The 18,657-nt window shown below is 33.3% G+C and overlaps 2 protein-coding genes across 2 annotated transcripts; one reads left to right on the forward strand and one right to left on the reverse strand.

Annotated features, from left to right (window-relative positions):
* The first annotated feature begins 303 nt into the window (after window positions 1-303).
* LOC136202086 (protein NRT1/ PTR FAMILY 1.1-like) lies at window positions 304-3,315 on the forward strand. Its single transcript, XM_065992556.1, has 5 exons — window positions 304-417; window positions 860-1,077; window positions 1,157-1,713; window positions 1,925-2,337; window positions 2,669-3,315. Exons 1-5 carry the CDS (start codon window positions 333-335, stop codon window positions 3,148-3,150), a joined length of 1,755 nt encoding a protein of 584 aa, XP_065848628.1. The 5' UTR covers window positions 304-332; the 3' UTR covers window positions 3,151-3,315.
* Window positions 3,316-3,459: 144 nt separating this feature from the next.
* Window positions 3,460-8,288, reverse strand: LOC136202087 (bark storage protein A). The gene is made up of 5 exons (XM_065992557.1): window positions 8,070-8,288; window positions 7,477-7,544; window positions 6,140-6,295; window positions 4,481-4,729; window positions 3,460-3,897 (listed from the first exon to the last, which is right to left on the reverse strand). The coding sequence occupies exons 1-5, from the start codon at window positions 8,278-8,280 to the stop codon at window positions 3,556-3,558; spliced, it is 1,026 nt and encodes a 341-aa protein (XP_065848629.1). The 5' UTR covers window positions 8,281-8,288; the 3' UTR covers window positions 3,460-3,555.
* Between the last annotated feature and the right edge of the window lie 10,369 nt (window positions 8,289-18,657).

Raw genomic sequence — 18,657 nt, forward strand, 5'->3', positions numbered from 1 at the left:
TTATAGTTTAGTATCCTAATTGATTTTAAAGCTTTAGTTACTCATTCTATAATTATTTTCAGTAATAAATTACAATAATGACCATTCAAAAAAAATTACAATATCGTAGTCCTTGTTTAAACATTAATTAATATAACTTATTTTCATAACAATTGAAACTCTCTCTTTTTAAGTAATTTGTTGACTTAAGTTTCATTTAATTTATGTAAATTTTAATTCTCTTCATTTATTTCCCTTGATAGTTATACATTCCTAAAACCTATATATACATATATATCTATATGCATATAGAAACCCCAAGCCATTTTTATTACAGTAGAGATCAGGAAATTATGGAAGTAACCAAAGATGAAGAGAAACAAGCTCATGAGGTTAAACGGCAAAAGGGTGGACTCAGGACTATGCCTTTTATTATAGGTATTTTACGTTAACCGAGTTTGATATTCACAGCTAAGTTTTTTGATAAATAGAGGTTTAATGTACAGTTGGAGGCAATCTATATATATATTTGCATTTTCCAATAGTCCAAGTTTGAGTGTATCCAAGAGCGGAACTTCAGCGGTCATCCCAACTCTGGAAGAAAATAACTAAAAATTAGATTTACCCTAGAAAATTCTGCTAATACAAAAAATTCGTCAAGAATTTTTTCTAATGGAATTCGTGACAAATTCAGAATTACATAAGACATTAGTGACGGAAGTTTTCGTCGTGCAATTTACTCTTAATTATTAATATTTTTGTTTTTCCTTACTAAATTTTTGTACATTAATCTCCGAGTTTTTTGTTTTAATTCCGCCACTGGTTTAGAATTCAGAATTTTAAATAGAAAGTGGAAATTTATCATATTTATTAAATGCAGCAAATGAGGCATTTGAGAAAGTAGCTGGAGTTGGGCTAATAGCAAATATGATAAAATACTTGATAACTGAATACAACTTGAAGGCGTCAGATGGAGCTACTATTCTCTTTCTTTGGGTTGCTATTTCTTACTTCACACCTATCTTTGGAGCTTTCATTTCTGATTCTTACTTGGGTCGCTTTCGCGTCATTGTCCTCGGAACATTTACCAGCCTCTTTGTAAGCACTCTTTAACTTAATCTTACGAATTATAAATTGTATTGTCGTGTCAGAAATTAACAGCCCTAAATCATTGCAGGGACTAATTCTACTATGGCTAACAACAATACTTGACGGTGCAAGACCTCCACATTGTGACCAAAAATTTGGAAATTTACAAGGATGTGAACCACCAAATTCTACACAATTACTCTTCCTATTCTCAGCATTTGGTCTAATGTCTTTAGGTGCAGGTGGAATAAGGCCATGTTCTTTAGCATTCGGTGCTGATCAATTTCACAATTCGGAAAACCCCCAAAATGAAAAGACATTGCAAAGTTACTTTAATTGGTACTATGCTTCGGTGGGAATCTCAGTGATGTTTTCAATGATAGTCATAGTCGTCATTCAAGATACGGCTGGTTGGGTCGTGGGTTTTGGTGTTCCTGTCGGGTTTATGTTCATGTCTACCGTGCTTTTTCTGTGGGGTTCGTCGAGGTATGTGCGGATTAAAGCCGATACAAGCTTGTTTTCTAGCTTTGTCAAAGTTATTTATGCTGCTTGGAAGAATAGACATCTTTCTCTGCCAGAGAATGATTCCGGTTCTTGGTATTTTCTAAGTGGTGCAAAGCTTGTCGTACCGACGGAAAAACTCAGGTATATTCTCACTCATCAAAATACATACATCCACAGATCACTAAAAGAAAACAGTTAGTTAGTGACTGAATTTCAGTCGCTAATGCGGTCCTTAACATGATTTAGCGACAGTATTTGGAGTTTTGCCGACCAAATCAATTTATGCATCCATAGTTAGACCTTTCATGTGCCTACAATATTAATTTTTGTTCTTTTTCTGGATATAATTTAGGTTTCTAAACAAAGCTTGCGTAGTTAAAAATCGAGAGATACAACTGAATAGCCGTGGAATACCACATACTCCATGGAGGCTCTGCACAGTGAAGCAAGTAGAAGAGTTAAAATCACTCATTAAAGTCCTTCCTATCTGGTCCACCGGAATAATGATCGCCGTCACATTAAGCCAACACTCATTTCCTGTACTCCAAGTGGATACCATGGACCGGAGTTTTATCGGCAAGTTCAAAATTCCGGCAGCCACATTTAATGTCTTCACTCTACTGTCTCTCACAATTTGGGTGGCTGTTTACGACAGAATTCTGGTTCCGATCGTCGCTAAATGCACGAAAAGGCCACGCGGACTTACTAATAAACAACGAATGGCGTTTGGACTTGCTGTTTCCTGCATAGCCACAGTAATTGCAGGTACATCTATCAATTCAGATTGTTATGTCATCATCGTATTTTTAAATATCTCATATTGCTTAATTAGAGAGTTATATAATATTTAGAGTAAATTAGATGATAAATTGAAGTTTGGGACCTTGTTTAAAAAAGTCAATGAATTTAATTTTGTTTTAATAAAGTCTTTGGAATTTTATTAAAATCAATGATTTCATTTCTTTTAATAAAATCATTCAACTTCATATTTAATTTCAATAAAGTCATTCCGGTCAAGTTCAACTTTTTATGGAAACAAAAACTAATCTTTATAGTGGTATAACTTCAATAAATGGTGTTATTGTGTTATGTGCAGGATTCGTGGAGCATAAGAGGCGAGCGATGGTGATTCGAGAAGGATTCGAAGATAAACCGAAAGGTCAAGTCCAAATGTCGGCAATGTGGATAATTCCGCAACATTGCCTTATTGGAGTAGCCGAGAGTTTAAATGCTATTGGGCAGATAGAGTTTTATTACTCGCAGTTTCCAAAGACAATGTCGAGCATTGGAGTATCTTTATTCTCATTAGGAATGGGATTTGGAAACCTAGTTGGAAGCTTTATTGTGTTGATTCTCGAAAATGCAACAAAGAGCGATGACGGGAAAGTGAACTGGGTATCAAATAATCTAAATAAAGGACACTATGACTACTATTATTGGGTTCTCGCTAGTCTAAGCGTCTTGAACTTCTTCTACTTTTTAGTATGCAGCCGCGCTTATGGGCCCGAGAATAGTAACATCTGGGCTACCGAAGAAGTTGAAGAAGAGGATGATAAATCTTTTGATACTCCAACTTAGATGTTCATCGATTCGATTTTGTATTTGGATTATGTTTTGTTTGAAGCATAATATGATAATATTAAGATTATTCTACGATTTGGAATGCTAGCCGGTAGAAATTTACAATGTGTATTAGTCGTTAAAGTAATAAAGTGATAACTATATCAAATATCATACGATAAAGGTTGATAGTGCAATAAACATACGTGAGAACAATTCAAGATCAACATCAAGATTCTTGAAAAAAACCTATTATTGTTCTCTTAGATGTTAAAAACGAAGATCTGGTTTCTTTCACTATATTCACTTGACCCATATGGAACCGACTGAACTAAAAGCCCAACCTGATAGTTAAAGCCCAATCATATATCATATATTAATCTCTGACAAACATAAACGTCATCCATTAATTAACACATATAATTAAGCATACAATAAAGAAATGAATTTAAGCAAAGCAAGAACAGCATTTTGTGCAGCCAAAGAGGAAAACATATCAGATTCATTAGAAATAGCAGAACCTCCACCTGCTAAATCAGACAACGATCTTATTGCTATAAAAGGCGTTCGCTGCTGATAACAGATCAATGCAACCGCCGCACTCTCCATATCCACCGGTGTTGCATTGAATTTTGAGCTTAAAAACTCTCTGTAACCACTGTTATCCACGAAAATGTTACCGCTAATCCCATTCTTCACTCTCACGACCACCGGTGTTCTTGGTAAGCAGTTAGTTGAATTCACACACGCACTTAACTTCACTCCCTGCAACCACCCATTTTAGAACGAATTATTATCCAATTGGTGTAGAATAACAACAAAAATATCTGTGTTTTATAATAGTGTCTGAAATTGACCCAATTTATCAATATTAGAGCCAACGGTAGGGGTAAAACTGCACCATTTTAAATATCAGAGGTAAAATTGCTCCTGATCCAAAACGTTAGGGGTATTTTTGTTACCAAAATTTCCAAGTATATTAAAAATAATGTCACCAAATCTAACCCAACATATTTATGTTAAAAAAATTCAACCCAGATGTGTTTCCTTTATGTTAAGTTTGGTGGTGACATATTATTTTAAAAAAAGAATTAATTCATGTGGAGATTTAATCTGACGTGTCGTTCACATGTCGATTCCAATAACTGGTATTGACAAAATCCGGTTAACTACAAGAGAAATCAAATGCAAAATCCGATGGAATTAATTTAATATTTAAAAATAAAGTTTGTATCATTAATAGTTGAAACATCTTACCACATCATCAAAAACTTACGCTGTTAGTTAACTTTCTTATTTTACTTCAATGTAAAAGAAAGGAAATGATGATTGATGGAAGAAGAAATACCTGAAGTTTCTTTGCAATTTTGAAGTAATGCCTGTCTACCGGAACCCAAAAGACACGCTGTCTAACTTCAGGAATTCCGTTCACTGGAAATATCTCTTCAGGTTGATACCATACATTGTTCAACATGTTTTTCACTGGTTTCTCTCCATTCTTATCATTGTAATCAGAAAATCTCAAAAAACCTATCTTTCGAGTGTAATCTTTGTTAGACTCCAAAGGGAGTTCATCATTACCATCATCTCCATCCCTCTGCTCAGGATTGAAACAAAAACAATTGACAACATTATTTAATGAATTTTCATGACCAAAGTTACAGGTAAATTGTATCGATCATCGTTGAAGTTTGAAGTCGGTTTATAAAGGTTACTGAAGTTCATTTTGTTTTAATAAATTCATTGAACTTTGATTTTATTTAAATAAAGTATAACCGACCATTTTAGATAGAAAAAATTATCTTGATAGTGACATGACCAAAATATTGGAAATAACAGACTTTTATACATATTGCCACGTGGTAACCATATATGTCCCCCTTACATGGTAGGAAAAAGAAATTATATTTTTATTTATTTAATTCAACTGCTTGAAATTGCAATGTATTTTTTTATTTTCACGCACATAAATTCTTGTTAATATTATTGTTATGTCATTATTCTAGTGATTTTTAAGTCTGGATTTGTTGAAGTATTTTTATTGAAATAAAAAACGATTGACTTTTTTTGAAACTTATCCCAAATTTCAATGACCATGACCCGAGCGCAACTTACCTCAAAAGTTATATATATTATAGGGATAATTACATCTAAGGTCACTCAACTTTGTTTTACTAACATCATAACAACTCAATTTCAAAATCTGATATAAAAGTAAAAGTCACTCAATTTTATCTTTTTCTAACATAAAAATTACTCAATATTGATCACTCAAATAATCAATTTTGTCTTTTTCTAACATAAAAATTACTCAATATTGATCACTCAAATATCACGCAACCCTCCATTATAATGTGTAAATATTTTAAGGAATTGCAAGCATGCATATTTATGAAAAGATTATTTGATGCAATAACATATTAGTAATTTCTGCCAAATTTTGAGGTTTCAGATTTTGGCGTTTTATGATCCTATTTTCATTAGAATCGGACTAAAAATAAAAAAAATCATCAACTTATTTGCTCATGAGCTATGCGCTTCTTCTTTTTTGTCAAATTTTATCAATTACGCCTTAAGAAACGCAATATATTGTTTTGGCGTTATTTTTCATACTTCCATTTTTGTTTTTCCTTTTTTCGTTTAGGATTCTGCTTTAAGATTTTGCCTATTTAAAGGCTTGGTTTTTGTTGGAAGAATCAATTTTGATATTATATAATAGAACAATTTTCTGTTTTCCAAAATTCTATACGAATTTTTGAATATATTGATAAGTAATCATACGCGATTCAACTATTAGTAACGAACTGTTTTATTCCACTACGTCAGGAAGGACAGAAAATGGTGATTTGGAATATTCAAAACGTAGTTATATAGTAATAATTATGGCTCTAATTAACTTTGAATCTTGGATTTTTATATTTTAAGTTTGTCGATAATTATTTTAAGACCGTTTACTTTCATAAATACGACAATAATATTGAGTAAAGTTGAGTAGTTTAAAAAAAACCTGCCAAACCCAAAGGCCAGTGTGAGCCCAAAATTGAGGAATAGTAACATCTCCAATTTGGAAGGAAGGATTAGCATTTCCAGCAATTCCATAGTGCACTACTCCTTTCACCTTAAATAGGCTTAACAATAACTCTGTGCTTACTCCTGCATTTAGCTATATAAATGACCAAATTTTAATTAGGATAAACTCAAATGTTACTAGACGGTTAAACCACCTGTCAAAATACATGAAACTATTAAATTTATCGATAAATTTATTTAAATGTCTGAAGTCAAGCTAAATAACTATTAAACCGGTTTAGTAAAAAAATTCTATTCGGTAGAAATAAAATTAATCTTACTAAAATGTTAAAAGTAATTTATACGAGAAGGAAAAATTTAGGAAAAAGTAATAATAAACTACTTGAAGCTTAATAAAAATTAGAACTGTTCACGAGTCCAGGTATCTGTCCGGCCCGTCCAGGCCCGTGTCTCTTGAGCTGGGTTGGGTTTGGACAATGAAAATTGATCTTAGACCCAGCCTGGTCTAGGTCCGCTAAAGCCCGTCTATTTTTTTGGACGGACTTGGAACTGATGAGAATAGCACGGTCTGGCCCAACCCGGTCCGGCTTATTAATATTAATTAGAAAATTTATATATTTATAATTAAATATTTATTTTTAAATATAAGTTTTATTTTTTAGGTGGGTTTATATGGGCTGGGCTTGGGGTTTGATTTTTAAGCCCGAATCCACCTAAATTAATGGGAAAATTACACATAAATTCATCTTTTAACAACTATTTACAACTATGTCAAGTCATAATTTTTCCTTAAGTCAAACTAGTAAAATCAGTACTTTTAATATATTTTAAGGATTAGAATTTATAAATTAAAAGTCAAGAATATATTTTCTAGGGTTTATGATTTATGAATTGGAGTCTGGAAATTTTAAACTATGGTATAAAATCATAATATATAGAGAATAATGATATATTAAGCAATAAGTTTGGTTATATAATTTAGTTGTAATTTTGTACTTAGTTATGATATTCATGTATTTGACCAATTAATTAATAGTGTGCTGGATTAGACTGGACTTGGGTGAACATATTTACATAAAAGCCCGTTAGGTCCTGTCCGAATCGAACCCAGTCGGCCCAAATACAGGCCTAATAAAAATCGGTGTACTTCCACCAAAAGATGAGGATCACAGTTGCTAAAATATTGAAACCAAAAGAATAGGATTATATATAGGTGATAAAATATTGTAACTACTCATATAAAAAAAAAAAAAAAAAAGTGTTTAAAATATAATTAACGTTAATTAATAATAATAAAAATGAGCAAAGACATACCATACTCAATCCAGTCATGACAATTATAACTTTGACATTTTCAACTTCTCCAATCCTAAATCTCCTCCCTGCATGCATGGAAGAAAATTAAACAAAGAGACTATAATTAATTAATTACTTAACTTATAATTATAAATTAAATTAAACAAAGAGTTCCGGCCGCCCGAAACCACACTATCCGGCGATCCATAGGAGGAGGCATGGGATGCTTTTACACTCCTGGCTGTTAAGAACCACCCTATCTGGCGATTAAGTATCTGTTTGTTTCCATTTTTCAGAGCTGTTTTTTTGCCTTTTAATACTAAACAGTAGATAGAAAGTGTTTGGTAAAATTCCGAAACAGCTGTTTTTTGCAGAAAAAATAACTAATATCTACTGTCTATCAGCAATAGCAAACAACTAACAGCAGCAACAAACAGCAAACAGGAACAACCGAAACAAACGGGCTCTAAGAGGGTGTTGTAATTGCACCCTTAGCAAATGAAGAATATATATAAACATGCATGTTATTATACCCACATCCCTTAAAAGTTGACTCTGCGAGTGGCCGTGTATAAAACTAGAGTGAATATAATTAAAGAAAATAAAATTACCAGAGAAATCCAAGTGAGAGGTTGGAAGAAAAGATGAAGATTGAAGAAGAGGGTTCATCTCAAAGGCATTAGGCACTACAATACCCAAGTATGGACCTTTCTTGTTAATTTTAGCAATCTTTTCCATGGTGGATTTAGATAAATACTCTCCATTGCTAAGAATCCCAATCTCAAGAAATACTAGTAACAATAACCTTAAATGTCCCAACATTTTATACCCTTTTTGCATCTTCTAATATATGTGGTAATGTACATATATAGAGAACAAGAAAGAGATATGGATATACATTGAAAATTCTAATAATAATAATATGTTTAAGTCAAATTATTTATTTTTTTTATTGCATGTATTTTCTTTAAGGGCCTAAATTCAGTATACAGGCTCGGGAAATGCGATTAACGAGATTAAGGGAATTATAAGAAATGCATGTCAATTATGCCGAGTATAAAATTTCACCCGAATATAAAACAACAAAAGAACTAAGGTTATATACAGTTGCGTTCATATGGACCATGATGATCACGTAAATTTGGTCATCCACCTTAGGATTTTAATCCGCCTAGATCTAACGGTGAATGACCAAATTTACGTGGTCATCAAGGTCCATGTGAACGCAACTGAGGTTATATAATGAACTTTAGGGGGAAGTAGAACAATCACGGAATATGAAAGATTTTTTCGCATTAATATGGTTGAGTTAAAATACATGAAACAAATAGTTAAAAAAGTTACTTTCAAACTATATTTCAAACTATATATATCTACGTACTAGACCCTATCTTCATCATCTTGTCATCAAACGGGAGTGTCACGTAGATACTGAGATGAAAAGTGATTGTGAACCTTGACAACAGAAAAGATGGTCTGTTTGGCATAATAATCCTCTAGCACGGACTTCTTAACCTCTAAATTTTCCTTTATTATATGTATGTCTATCTGCGAATCAGTGAAACCACATGGTATCTATACGTAATTAATCATTTTATTATTTACAAGTCTTTTCATTATTTTATTTTTTTTGTAAGAAGTATTTCAATATTTTAGTTCCACCATATTTTATTTATTTTATAATATGTTTATTATATAAATATCGTTTTGTGAGGTGTTTCATTTTCCATACAGATACATGCTTGTAGCTAACGTATTAAACAATAGTTACAAACAATGGGCTGCCATCAGGAAAATATTTACAACACGTTATTTTAATGTTGGGCTGAAAATTCAAATTTGTATAAATAAATTTCTAAAGGAAAAGTCATTGGGATATGCTGAAAGATCTCTGGATCTAGACGTTTGTTTAATTACTTCAAATTCTTAATTATTCAACTGATTTTCTATTCTTTTTATTAAACCCATAGTATTCAAAATTCTGTCATTTGATAACATTTTTGGAGAGTATTTTCATAAATGATATTTAATTCATTTAGAAAACTAATTTTTTTTTTCAAAATAACACAATTTTTTACATGTAAGTGTAACAATTGTTTTAAAAAAAATATAGATTTAATATGTGAATAAATAAGAAAAAAATAATAATTTTTTATTTATCTACATATTAAATCTACATGTCACGTATCAAAAATTGTGGTATGTCAATTTTTTTTAATAAATGAGTTAGTTTTCCATCTAAAATTGGTTAAATGTCATTTATTAAAATACTTCAAAGGTCAAATGTTACCAAATAATATTACAGCGAACAAATTACAAAATTTTGAATACTACATAAACCAAGGTGTCCGCTGTGGTTACTTTGTTTTTTACAAAGTACCGTTACTTGGTGTGGTTTTCACCATTGGATTACCATTGGATGATGGAGCATAAAATTAATCCAATGGTGAAAACCACACCAAGTAACGGTACTTTGTAAAAAACAAAGTAACCACAGTGGACACCTTGGTTTATGTAGTATTCAAAATTTTTAATAATTGGATTTCATTTTTTTGAGTTAGTAAAACAAATGTATCTTTTAATAATTGGATTTCATTTTTTTGAGTTAGTAAAATCATTTACTTGATTGTGTTATTTAATTTAATGTTGATATATTTGATTTATTGAAAAATTGATATATTATTATTATAAATTTGTGATTAATAATTTGATTATTTAATATTATATAAATATTAATTATGACATCATCTGGTTAAACAAATCCGGGCCAATCAGTTTCAATTATTAATCCGGTTCAAGTCCGGTCCAATTTTAAAACATTGGTAAAAATACTTGATCGGGTTGTGATGCATAAAATAATGAAATTTTGTGACTTTCATTTCCAGAACTGGAAACTAAACCCAAAGTCCAGCCCATAGGTTGCTTGGGCTTCTGCCAATATATAAACTGGGCTGGGCTAATTATATTAAAAGTGGCCTAAGCCCAGCGCTTGTAGTTGGCCCTAGACGAACTGGCGGGTCTTTTAGCCCACAAATAGATCTAGTATATATACTAGGGTCAAATACATGAATATCATAATTAAGTACAAATTTACAACTAAGTCATATCACCAAACTTAATTCTTAATATGTCATTATTCTCTATATATTATGATTTTACACCATAATTTAAAAATTCTAGATTCCAATTCATAAATCATAAACCCTATAAAATATATTCTAGACTTCTAATTTATAAATTTTAATACTTAAAATATATTAAAAGTACTGATTTTACTTATTTACATAATCGAAAATGACAACTTGACATAGTTATAAATAGTTGTTAAAATATGAATTTGTGTGTAATTTTCTCTATTAATAAAATATGAATTTGTGTGTAATTTTCTCTATATACTATGAAGGAAAAGCATTTTAATGTCTTTCATCTTATATCAATCTTTTTTTTTTTAATCTCATTAAGCTAGTTAGGTTCTTAAATTAGTTAATTATGAACATTAAAAAATATTTATATTATGTTTGCTAATTATCTTTTTATAATTTAAAATAAGGTTTACAGTTTTTTTATAATTTATTATACATAAAAGAATAAAGAAACTAGTTTCGAACGTTAAAATATTAATATAATCATATGGCCGAGATCAAGTGATACGATTTTTAGCCCAAAAGGTATGAAGGGAAAACATTTCACGACCACTGATTTTTCATTTTAACACATCAAAAACTTTATCATTTTTTTATCTCTTAAACTTATGTTTGTCAAATTAGTTAGATACGAACATCTAATATATTATACCTCATTTCTTATGTGTCTGTAACTATATTTTGTACCATTCAAACTAAGGTTTTACAGTTATTTATGGCTACATCTAAGGTTATAAAAAACGGTAGGTGCTAGTTGGACGAATATAGCCCTCGAGGATTAATCGAGAATTATTCGAGAAATAATCGGATTTGTATTTTTTTTTCTTAATTAATAAATTGTTATATATAAATTTAATTAAAATATATATTATATCATTTATAAAATTATTTAATATAGAAAAATACATATATTTATAACGTTTTCATCAATAATATCATTGAAACAACTAAAACAAATAAAATACAATGTTTAACAAGGAATATAATAAACAGTGTCCTTAAAGTCTTATAAAAATAAGCATCAACAAAAGCAAAATATCAAAAAAATAATAAACACAATTTATGAATAATCATTCGACACTGTTCAAAAGTGAATTATAATAAAGCAAAAAAAGCTTTTGTTCATCGTCGTTTATAGATAAAAAAACGCCAATAGGGACTAATCGGAGAAATTCTGTAGATTCTCGATTCTAGGTGGCTAGCTAGGTTTAAGGTATAGGAGTGTGCATCGGTTCAAAACTGAACCGAAAAAACCGAATATCGAAATTACTAAAATAATTGCTACCGACACCGAGCCGAATAACATGTAAATGTTAGACAATTATGGTAATATTAGTAATGTAAATCAGCCACAAATTAAGGAATTATATTAGCTGTAATGTTAGACAATTATGGTAATATTAGTAATGTAAATCAGCCACAAATTAAGGAATTATATTTGTTAGACAATTATGGTAATATTAGTAATGTAAATCAGCCACAAATTAAGGAATTATATTAGCTATAAATTAGCTAGATTTTACAGCTAATATAATTTCTTAATTTGTGGCTGATTTACATTACTAATATTACCATAATTGTCTAACAAATATAATTTCTTAATTTGTGGCTGATTTACATTACTAATATTACCATAATTGTCTAACAGTAAAACCAAAATAATACCGAACCAGAATATTCGGTTCGGATTTAAACTGAAAAACCGAATTTAATTAAAAAATAAAAATAATAAATAAAAATCATTATATTTTCTAATTAAATTTACCTAAAAAAAATTGAAATTTCAAAATATATAGCTAGGTACTACATACAAGTAATGTCTACTCAAACTGTAATATGTTTTGAATCATTTGTGAATGTTATATTTGGTTAAGTAAATAATTTCTTTTATTTTTGTTACCAATAAGGTATTGACAACACATTATCCGCCGTGTAAGAACAAAATAGAACAAGTATGGTCGTCTATGTCATATCTTTACAGCTTTTAACATGTAAAGTAGCACAAAAGAAGAAGAAGAATGATTTAGGAGTGGAAAAATACTATGGTTTCAATTCAAGATATCTATATGTATAGCTAGACTTCACATTGTTTTCATACATTCATCTTATGTTAAAACTAACTTTATAATGATTTTGCTTGGATTTTGTTACATCTTTACACTATTTTTTGTTAGAAGCTAAATTGCAAGATGTCCATTTTATACGGGAAGTAGATTTTTCGGAATGGTTTGCAAAGTTGTAATGGTAAAGAAACCATATGGGAGTTATCAGATGTGCGTCAACTTCATGGATCTGAATGGATTGATACATGCTGCCTAACATTGATCAGCATGTATTCGACCATTGGGCATATGTAATTTATACAGTTGCGTTCGCATGGACCCTGATGACTACGTAAATTTGGTCATTTACCGTTAGATCTAGGCTGATTAAATATAAACCTTAAGATGTTTTGAATCCCCACCTTAGGATTTTAATCAGCTTAGATCTAACAGTGAACGACCAAATTTATGTGGTTACCAGGGTCCATGTGAACGCAACCGGTAATATATATATATATATATATATATATATATATATATATATATATTCATGCTAAGACTAATTATCATCAAATCTTAATGGATCTGGTAGATAAAGAAAAGAAAGCCTTCATGACACATCATACAACCTAGTATTACAAGGTTATGTCATTTAGTCTTAAAAATGTGGGACAACATACTAGAATCTCATGAACGTGATCTTTAAAGACCAAATCGACAAGAATGTGCAAGTTTACGTGGATGACATGATTGTAACAAATAAGGATGTGGTGAGTCATGCTAGAGACTTGAAGGATGCTTTCGGGATCTTGAGGAAGTACCGCTTCTTGTTGAATCTTGAGAAGCGCGAAGTTGGTGTCAACTCGTGGAAATTCTTAGGATACATGATATCTTACAAAGGGATTGAACCTAACCCCGAGAAATTCATGGTGGTTCTTGACATGAAGGCACTCACAAGCCTTAATAAGGTATAAAAGCTCAATATATAGATTACTACTTTGGGGAGATTCATATCATGCTCAACAAATAGGTGTTTAGCCTTTGATATGAAGATTAAGAAGGCTAAGGAATTTAGTAAGACGGAGTTCCAGAAGGCCTTCAAAGAAATTAAGAAGTTTTTATTCCCCCCACCCCACCCATAATTAGCAGGCCAATGAAGAAAGGGAATTCATTTGTGTATCTAGAAGTAATAGACGACACATTATGCATCATTTGGTAAGAGATGATGAGGGACAATAGTATCTGATGTATTATACTAACAATGTCCTGAAGGATGTAGAGCTCTAGTAGCTAAAGATAAAAAAGATGGCACTCACTTTTTTTGTCAATCGTATGTCCGGCTATGATCCTATTTTCAAGCACACACCATTGTGGTTTTCTACCAGCTTTCCCCTCTAAAAGGTGAAACAACAGTTGGAAAAATTTGAAAGATTTGCCAAATCATTTGTACAATCGGGGGCATTCGACATTAGGTAAGTCGATCCTCCATGAAAGAACCAAATATTAATAGATTTGGTAGTGGATTTTTCAAGATAAGTCGAAGATTCCTAGGTGAAGGTCGCTAGGTCAAAAATGTATGTAAATGAGGCTTTCTCGATCGAAGGAGAAGACATAGATGTACAAATCAAAGGTCCAAGTCAGATTCATATATCATACTCCATTAAGCTGGGTTTCCATACGACTAACAATGCTGCAGAGTCTGAAGCAATTATACGAGGTGTTTATATATTAAAATAAATCAGCTTAGAAGAGGTCACCATTTTTAGTATTCTGGCTTGTTAGTAAATCAAATTAATAAGAACTATGCCAGTAAGAAGCTTTCCATGATCACATATCTCGAAAAAAGGAAAGAAATACTACAAGCCTTAGAAAAGAGAGGTACGAATTGTCAAATCATACATCTGACTAGAGAAGAGAACATAAAAGCTGATATATTGGCCAAAGCAATGACGATTCTAGTGAATTGTAAGCATATGACATGTCCCTTCGAAGTGTAGGCTACACCTAGTGTAGAAGTAGTGGAGGCGGTGTTGGTTACAGATGAGGAGTCTGATTAGGGAGAAACCATTCCGACTTACTTAAAAGAGTGAGCATTACCGGTGCACAAGAATGAAGCCAGTATAATCATTCATAGAGTAGCTAGGTATGTGGTAATAAGAGATAAGCTGTATAGACCCTCTTTTAGCCAACCCTAGTTGAAATGCGTGGTGGAAAAAGAAGGAGCTTACATCATCCACGAATTGTATGAAAGGATCAATGGTTCATATGAAGAGAATTTGACACAGATAAGGAAGTCTAGTTTGGTGAATAGTATTTGCCAAATGTTGAGAATGACGCAAAGGAGTTCATAGAGTGATGTCATAGTTTCTAAGTGCATGCCAAAATTATCCATACACCCTCGACCCTGGAACCCTATAAGTGTTGGCTGGTTGTTCTCGGTATGAGGTATAAACTTTGTAGGAAAATTTCTAAAGGCTACCAAGAGACGAAAGTTCTTGGCAATGACAATGGATGACTTCATAATGTGTAGAAGTAGAACTATTGGCAACAATAAGCCTCGAAAAGATCAATGAGTTTGTGGAACCCAGTATTCTCATTGGGTTTCGTACACCCCACACCACTATATCAGACAATAGAAAGTAGTTCCATTGTGAGAAGTTTCAGACCTTTTGTGAAATCCTGCATATAACTAATCATTTCACTTAGTTGGCGCATCCTCAGTCTAACGGGACGACAAAGGTAACTAATCAAACCATAATGGTAGGAATAAAGAAGAGGTTGATGGAGCAATAAAGATATAGTTTAAGGAGTTATACAATGTCATATGGGCATAACGAAACACACTAATGAATGTTACAAGGGAAACTCTATTTGCATTAGCGTATGGGGTAGAAGCAGTCTCCCCGGTAGAAGGTTGGACCACCATGTGAGAGGATTTTGGGCTACAGTCAAAATCATGTTACATGAACTATACGACTTGGAGATAATGAGAGATCATGCATATTTTCTCATGGAAGCCTATAAGCAGAGAGTGGCCTCTTATCATGACAAAAGAGTAAGATCGGCCACACTTCCTAATCGTCCTTTGGAGAATGGATGCATGACATGCTAGAGGTGGGAAAAGCTATCTAGGTGTAAAAAGGACCATATCACGTAATTAAGGTGATTGGTCTGGATACTTAAAAATCAGAGGATGTGAAGGAAATGAGATACCTAGGACGTGGAACAATAGGAACATCTAGAAGTAATTAGTGAGTTAGGAAGGATTGATGGATCAAAATCACACCGCACTGGAGGCACTCTTCAAAAGTAATTTCTAAGAAAGAAAATGACTTTTTTATTATTTCAATTTATTTGTGAATTTTGGGAGTTGATTTGAGGTTAAAATTATTTATTTTCGATTTTATATGATTTTTTGAAGTTAGTTTTGCCAAAATAAAGTCGTGGGGCTCTATTCTAAGAACATATCCACATGACTCTATCTCATGGTCTTTTGGATTATTTTTCGGATTTTTGTATCTGTTTTTAAAGTGTTTGTTTACTAAAATTAAGTAAAAAATCTATTGTTGAATAAAAATGGATTTAAAATGCATTTGGAGTTTGAAAAACAATTATTTTGTACTTATTTAGTTTCTTTTACTTTTTTAGGTTTTTATGAAGAATTTATTATGAAAAATAGATTATTTCTGAATAAAAATCTTACTTTATTCCAAAGGGTTTCAGGAATATCAAAATGGAGAATAAATAACACTTTATTAATAACACTTTATTAATAGAGAGTACGGGTATACAAGAAAAATATAAATAATATTTAATGTTTTCTCGTTCAATAGGTAGACGCATTTTTGCATATATCCATCAGACGAAATGAGTAATTTTTTTTAACGCGTGTTGAAAGTTTACGATAACACATGACATTTCGAACTAATTGACTCTAAATGCCAATTTATTGAGTGAAATTGTATCTGAAGTTTAAAACTCTATTTCTTATTTAGGATTTTGCGATGACCTCCTCTGCCCTAGAACCCAATTCGCAGGTACGCCCACCGCCGTTCACTGTTCCACCTGATGACCCTCCCCCGCCACCCCCCATCATTCTGACTACCCCTAAATTGACCTGGAAAGACATAGCTTCAGCCAACCCTTCTCACCAGACTCCTAAACCCCGCACGGATTTGTGCGCCGCCGGTTTGATACGAATTAGCATCGACGAAGCTGATCCCCTTGTCCCTCGGGTTTCGATTGATCCAGAACTGAAGACATAGCTTCATCTGTCAAAAACTACTGTTTTTCCGATCAGCGTTTGTAACAGCCTTGATAGCATCAGCAGGAAGTTCATTTGGGGAAGTTCTGACAGACAGAGGAAAATTCATCTTGTCAAATGGGATGTGGTCTGCAAGCCTCGGGCTCAAGGGGGCTTAGGTATCCGCCAATCCCGGAAGGCGAATTTAGCTAATGTTGCTAAACTTAGTTGGCGGATGCTGACGGAACCGGGTTGCCTTTGGGTAAGGGTCTTACGGGACATTTACGTAGGCCAAAGACAAGGCATTGATGTCTTCAGAAATAAAAACCCAAAGAGTGGGAACTGGAAGAGCGTGATAAAGGGAGCAGCCTTCTTGAAGCAAGGGTTGATTCGGCTAGTAAAGAATGGTAGGGAAACAAGTTTTTGGTATGAGAAATGGCTTGGGAATTATATGCTAGCTGACAGAACAAGCATACGTCTGACGGAGGAAGAAAAAGCAGACTACTGGGGAGACGATGATGGTTGGGATTGGGATCGTATTAAGACGATGCTGCCTCAGGACGTGGTCTTGAACCTTGCGTCTATCGTTCTGTTCCGGGATGGCGAAGAGAAGGATTGATGGACATGGGGGCTCACGGACTCAGGTAATTTTTCTGTGAAATCAACGTATTCTGTTCAGTGTTCCGTTATGCCTGTTACCACTGTTCACTGGGATAATACGGCTTGGAAAGATCTCTGGAGCATTGAGGCAATGAAACGAATTAGGTACTATTTGTGGACGGTTGGCCATGAAGCTATCCTTACCCAAGCGAATCGTTTACGTAGACATCTTACCACGGATGACAGTTGTGGGGAGAGAGAGACGTTGATCCATCTGATTAGGGACTGCGTGGAGGCAAGGAGAATTTGGACGTTTTTTGTCCCGTTCAATCGTCAAACTGAGTTCTTTACTGGTGATTTACACGGTTGGCTTCTTTGGAATATCCGTTCCAATGATATGTGGAATGGTGTTGCGTGGCCCTCTATTTTTTCAATTGGTTGCTGGTATTTGTGGAAATGGAGGAACGAGTTAACATTTGAAGGAGAAGTGCGGGATATTGGGGAGAAGTTAGACCATATTGCGAATCAGGCAAGGGAGAACCGAGGCACCGGCACCATCCGAGGCGCGCCTCCGCCTGATAACAGTAGCAGCTCAGTCCGTATGGTTAATTGGGTACCGCCGCTCGAAAGTTGGATCAAGATTGACAGCGATGGGGCGAGCAGAGGTGATCCGGGTTGGACGTCTTGTGGTGGTTTAGCTCGGGACATGGAAGGGAATTGGCTAAAGGGTTTTGCTTGTAACTTAGGGATTTGCACTGCCCTTCTGGCAGAGATTTGGGGTCTCTACTATGGTATTATTTTGGCCCGGAAAATGGGATGGAGGAAAGTAGTATTTGAAACAGACTCTCTGACGACTGTGCGTTTAATCCATGACCCTGGGAAGTCCCTACACAGATACTATTGGCTTATAAAAGAATGTCAGAATCGTCTTCAGCATAGTTGGGAGTTTCGCGTTGTTCATACCCTTCGGGAGGTCAATAGAGCAGCGGACTGGTTGGCAAAATTTGCAGGATCTTCGAACTTAGGGCATCACGAGTGTGATGATCCCCCTGCAGGCCTTCAAGACTTTATTCATGCTGACAAGTGCGGCCTGGGCACTCTCAGGAGAGCTCGGACTGATCCTTTAGGCGATTAGCTTTGGTTTTCTGTTTTCGTTTGTTCTTGGGGTTTA

This window comes from Euphorbia lathyris, chromosome 8 (genome assembly GCF_963576675.1).
Source record: "Euphorbia lathyris chromosome 8, ddEupLath1.1, whole genome shotgun sequence".
In the NCBI taxonomy this organism is placed as follows: Eukaryota; Viridiplantae; Streptophyta; class Magnoliopsida; order Malpighiales; family Euphorbiaceae; genus Euphorbia; species Euphorbia lathyris.

Coding starts and splice junctions, on each gene's coding strand:
- LOC136202086 (XM_065992556.1), top strand. CDS start 333: ATGGAAGTAACCAAAGATGAAGAGAAACAAGCTCATGAGGTTAAACGG. Junction 418..859: donor GACTATGCCTTTTATTATAG/GTATTTTACGTT, acceptor TATTAAATGCAG/CAAATGAGGCATTTGAGAAA. Junction 2,338..2,668: donor CATAGCCACAGTAATTGCAG/GTACATCTATCA, acceptor TGTTATGTGCAG/GATTCGTGGAGCATAAGAGG.
- LOC136202087 (XM_065992557.1), bottom strand. CDS start 8,280: ATGTTGGGACATTTAAGGTTATTGTTACTAGTATTTCTTGAGATTGGG. Junction 4,730..6,139: donor CTGGCCTTTGGGTTTGGCAG/GTTTTTTTTAAA, acceptor AATCCTGAGCAG/AGGGATGGAGATGATGGTAA. Junction 3,898..4,480: donor AAATTGCAAAGAAACTTCAG/GTATTTCTTCTT, acceptor GGGTGGTTGCAG/GGAGTGAAGTTAAGTGCGTG.